This window comes from Mandrillus leucophaeus, unplaced genomic scaffold (assembly GCF_000951045.1).
Source record: "Mandrillus leucophaeus isolate KB7577 unplaced genomic scaffold, Mleu.le_1.0 Scaffold1344, whole genome shotgun sequence".
Lineage (NCBI taxonomy): Eukaryota > Metazoa > Chordata > Mammalia > Primates > Cercopithecidae > Mandrillus > Mandrillus leucophaeus.
The window spans coordinates 254,842-259,418 of NW_012101304.1; the positions used below are offsets into that span (position 1 = coordinate 254,842).

A 4,577-nucleotide genomic window follows, 5' to 3' on the forward strand; every position below is an offset into this window, starting at 1 on the left:
ATTTTAGACAACACTGCTTAATGAAAGATGATCAAAAATGTAGTAATGGCTTAGCAGGCTGAGCTGGAGCTATTCCACCTGCAGAGATTCTACTTCCTCCTAGGAACTTGTGGCCTCTGACGATGAGGAAAAGAACAAAGACACAATTGGGAAGACATTAAGGATTTGGGATTATTATAGTGATAATTTTGCCTAGAAATAAAACCTGAGGAGATAGCTCCTTGAAAGAAGTTCCAATGGGAAAATTCCACTTAGCTTGTTCTCACCTGTGTTAGAACTTTTAGGGGCAAGAGTTGTGCCAGTGGTTACCCCAGTGGTACCTGAAACACAAAAAGTCCAGAGGTCACTGACTCATTCTGCCATGAGAATATCTGAATCTAGATGCCATCTGTGTGTTCTTTGCTATAACAAGTAGCCTTTTCTGGATACTTAAAAAATCTATAATTCTACGAGTTTTTCTGCTTGAACTATTCCATTTGTAAATCACAGGGAGTGGCAACGTTCTCTACTTGAGACGTCCTTTCCTGGCCTTCCCTGACAAAGATGAAAGATGATCTTCTCTTGTGTTCACCTAGTTTGATCTCAGTATGCCTTAGCTCTCTGCTACAAAAGACAGTTTATACTGAGTACCTGAGACAATGAGAAACTGCTGAGCATTACTCCTTAATGGGGTCAAAGAAGGCTTTCTGGAAAAGACAGCATCTAGATCTTTACTATTGCTTAGGATTTGTCTATGTGAAGTCCAGGAAGGGAACATCAGGCAGAAGACATAGTGAGAGCCAAGGTTCAGGGAAACACAGCAATATGTGTTGTATAAACATAGAATGAGTGAAAAATAACTGAAAATTTAGCTCAAATTCAGTGAGAAAACAATTTCCTAGTGATCAGTTTGTAACATTTTATAAAGGAACTTCTAACAGTGCCACCAAGTAATTCAAGTGAGGCTAAAAGTTGTTATGTAAAGGGGGCTAATGAGAACTTTGGAAAGTAGATGGGGTCTCCAAAAGCTCTAATATTACACTAAAGCACTTAGAATTTACTTGAAGGGAAATGGGTAGCTGCTACCATGGATTGATGACAGAAATGATATGAACAGAGATAACAGTCAATAGAGGACCACTGACTGCTATTTCAGATAGAACACATCTGAGAATAGAGAAAACTAGAAGAGAGGAAAGTTGCCCACAATAGTCTAGACTAAAGGAAATGTAGAGGAGTAGAAAGAGCTCAGGTGTTGGAATCAAAAGAGTTGTGTGGTTTAAAACAGGTTAAAAATCTCTGAACCTCAGTTTCCTTACCAGCAAATTAGGGAAAATAATGCCTACATTATCCAAATGAGATAGTGAATGAAAGCTAAACATATTTCAGCTGTATTGAGTGTTCGTTATATGCAAAGCTCTCCAGGTAAGACATTAATGATACATAAGACTCGGTCCCCTTTCAACAAAGGTAGAATCTAGTGGATCAGGGAGACAAGTATTGAAATCAATCACCTCATCAGATAAGGGCCATAAAGAGGTTTTAAATCAGTGAAAAATAAGACAAAAATGCCTGTTTTCATGGAACTTATATTCCAATGTAAGTGCTAAAAGGATCAGAAGGAGAAATTTTTTTTTTCAAAGTGAGATATTCTAAAGAATCAGCTTCTAGGCCATCTGTGGTGGCTTATGCCTGTCATCCCTGCACTCTGGGAGGCCGAGTTGGGCAGATCACCTGAGGTCAGGAGTTTGAAGCCAGCCTGGCCAAAATAGTGAAACCTCATCTCTACTAAAAAAATGCAAAATATTAGCCGGGCGTGGTAGCGCACACCTGTAATCCCAGCTACTCAGGATGCTGAGGCAAGAGAATCGCTTGAACCGAGGAGTTGGAGGTTGCAGTGAGCCAAGATCGTGCCACTGCACTCCAACCTGGGCGACAGAGCAAGTCCCTGTCTCCAAAAACGAAACAAACAAAAAACCCAAAACAACAACAAAAAGTTGGCTACTTTTGCTTATCTTTTAAAACTGTTTTTAAGTTTAAAAAAGAGACACCAGGATACATTAAAAGCTAAATAGTTTTCTTGTAAATAGTAGGTGACTATTAATATGCTGAGAAATATGGTGTTACCTCTTTTTAATAGGGGAGATGTTTTGGGAGTTATTTTGGTTTGTCTGAGTTTGTATACTTGTATACAATCAGTGTAGAATTTAAGTATTATATAAAGGATTCAATACACCTTTATTATGATTTAAGAAGACATGAGAATAGAAAAATCAAAAGCCCTATGCTACAAAAATCAAATTTGAAGTTCATGTTTTATTAATCAGATAATAAAGACTTCTGGTACCATGTGTTCTATTCCATTAATGTAACATTATTTTTTCAAATGCACATTTATAATCTCATATTTTCTCACCTGCTACTTCAGGCTGTTTTGATGGCACTGAAATTTAAAAACAAATATATTTATAAATGTATATATTTGATTAATTTCCATTTACAAAGATTAATTTGTATGTTAGGTTATAATTTGAGAAGCATGTCACACACAATCCTTTAAATGTTTTTCAGTGCTCAAATGAAAAAAAATAGAAATTATATTTCAAGCACATTGTACAGAAATAAATTTTCATGTCATTGAATATCAACTTACCTACAATGAGTTGTGGTGGAATTCTAACTGAGCTTCCTAAGGGATAAATTAAATCCATATTTAAATTAAAGAATTTATTTGAATTTCATTTAAAAAAATTTGCTTCAGTGGGTCAAATGCCTTGATAATTAAATTTTGTTTAAAAAACAGATGTTATTTCCCACAGAGGCTTATCTTAGAAATTTAAGTCAGATTAAGTGTTCTCTTGTGAGACATATTGTAAAGTGCTCTTTTAAAGAATCATGTATGATTTCTATGATTACAGATTATCAAACTGAAAAAAAAAACACTGCCTTTTTTCCAAGCAAAATATTTATACACAGGTAATTGTTATTTGGTTACATTTAATTAAAGCTGTCTTGAAATTATAAAATGCCAAAAATGATAAAATACATACTGTGCCTCAATAGTTACACAGCGAGTCCCAATGGCTACCTGTTTGTGGCCATGTGTTAACTTATAATTATGTTGCTCAATATATAATATGAATCATGCCAATTTGTTTACATTTGCATAACCATAGATTGAATAAAGAATTAATGCAAATTTAGTTTGAATTAAATTATTGAATTATTTTCTAGCGATCAGTCGGTAAAATTAATTTACACAGGAGACTTTATAACAGTAGTTACAATAATGTGGCATAAATCTTCATCAGAAAAAAAAAAAAAAGGTAAGCATTCTATTCCTTAAACTATTAATGAGCAATGTAGTCATTAGAGTCTGGGTTCTGTTAGGGACTTGCACATTGAGAAATGACGTATTTCTCAAGTACTGTCATACTAAGTATATTACTAGTTGAGAACCTTAAACAATAATATACTGTAGCCTTGAAATAATAATTCTGTTAATTTACTCAGTGTTAGGAAAAAGAAATTGCCCTGTAAGTATTTGTGAATCATTTTTAAAAAAGGAAAGTTATAAAATTTGGACTTATAAAACAATAATGTTATAGTTTTGTCAAATAAAATTCTCCCAATCTTATTTCAGAATAGGAAGTGCCATAGTTTATTACATTAAAAAACTTATTTTTCTTACCTGCTGCTCCAATTCTTTTAGTTAGAAATGGGAAACATTTAAGCTTTGTGATTTTAAAAGCGAGCTTTATTGATGATTTTGTTTGTTTGTTTGTTTGTTTGTTTTGAGATGGAGTCTCGCTCTGTTGCCCAGGCTGGAGTGCAGTGACCTGATCTCGGGTCACTGCAACCTCCGCCTTCCGGGTTCAAGCGATTCTCCTGCCTCAGCCTCCTGAGTAGCTAGGACTACAGGCATGCGCAACCATGCCCTGCTAATTTTTATATTTTTAGTAGAGATGGTGTTTCACCATGTTGACCAGGATGGTCTCCATCTCTTGACCTCGTGATCCACCCGTCTCGGCCTCCCAAGGTGCTGGGATTACAGGCATGAGCCACCGCACCCAGCCTATTGAAGGGTAATTAAATATCACTGTATATTTTGCTTTAGCAAAGGAAGGCATCACATTGAAGAGCACAGTTTTGGAATCAATAAACAATCAAGAAAAATATTGATTTCACCATTTGGCGTGCTGTAGAAACCTATCAACTTAGGTAATATCTTTGCCTAAGTTCCTCATGAGCAAAATGAGATAATCATGTTCATTCAAGTAATTTATGAGATAACATATTTAAAGACATTGTAATTAACTGGCATTATTATTATTAATGATACTGCTGTTTTAAAATAAGCAATGAGCATGAAAAAAAATCAAAAACACATCTGACATCCCCCTGCTTACTTACCAGTAGTGGTACTTCCTGGTGCAATTGTTGACCCAGGGATGGCTCCCGTGGCAACTGAGATTAAAAAGCGTAAAGTCAGGAGCAGTGTTCTTATTTTATTGAAGCACTATCCAGATATTTATCAACATAACTACTTTGAGCCCAGTTGTGGTTCCAGTACCTGATGTGGAAGCTATGCTTTCACC

The 4,577-nt window shown here is 35.4% G+C and overlaps 1 protein-coding gene across 1 annotated transcript in view; it reads right to left on the reverse strand.

Annotated features, from left to right (window-relative positions):
• MUC19 (mucin 19, oligomeric) overlaps positions 1 to 4,577 on the reverse strand; it is a 205,316-nt gene that overhangs the window by 84,825 nt on the left and 115,914 nt on the right. The window contains 3 exon segments of the mRNA XM_011973120.1: positions 213 to 320; positions 4,393 to 4,446; positions 4,553 to 4,577. Of these exon segments, the coding sequence (XP_011828510.1) occupies positions 213 to 320; positions 4,393 to 4,446; positions 4,553 to 4,577 (187 nt within the window).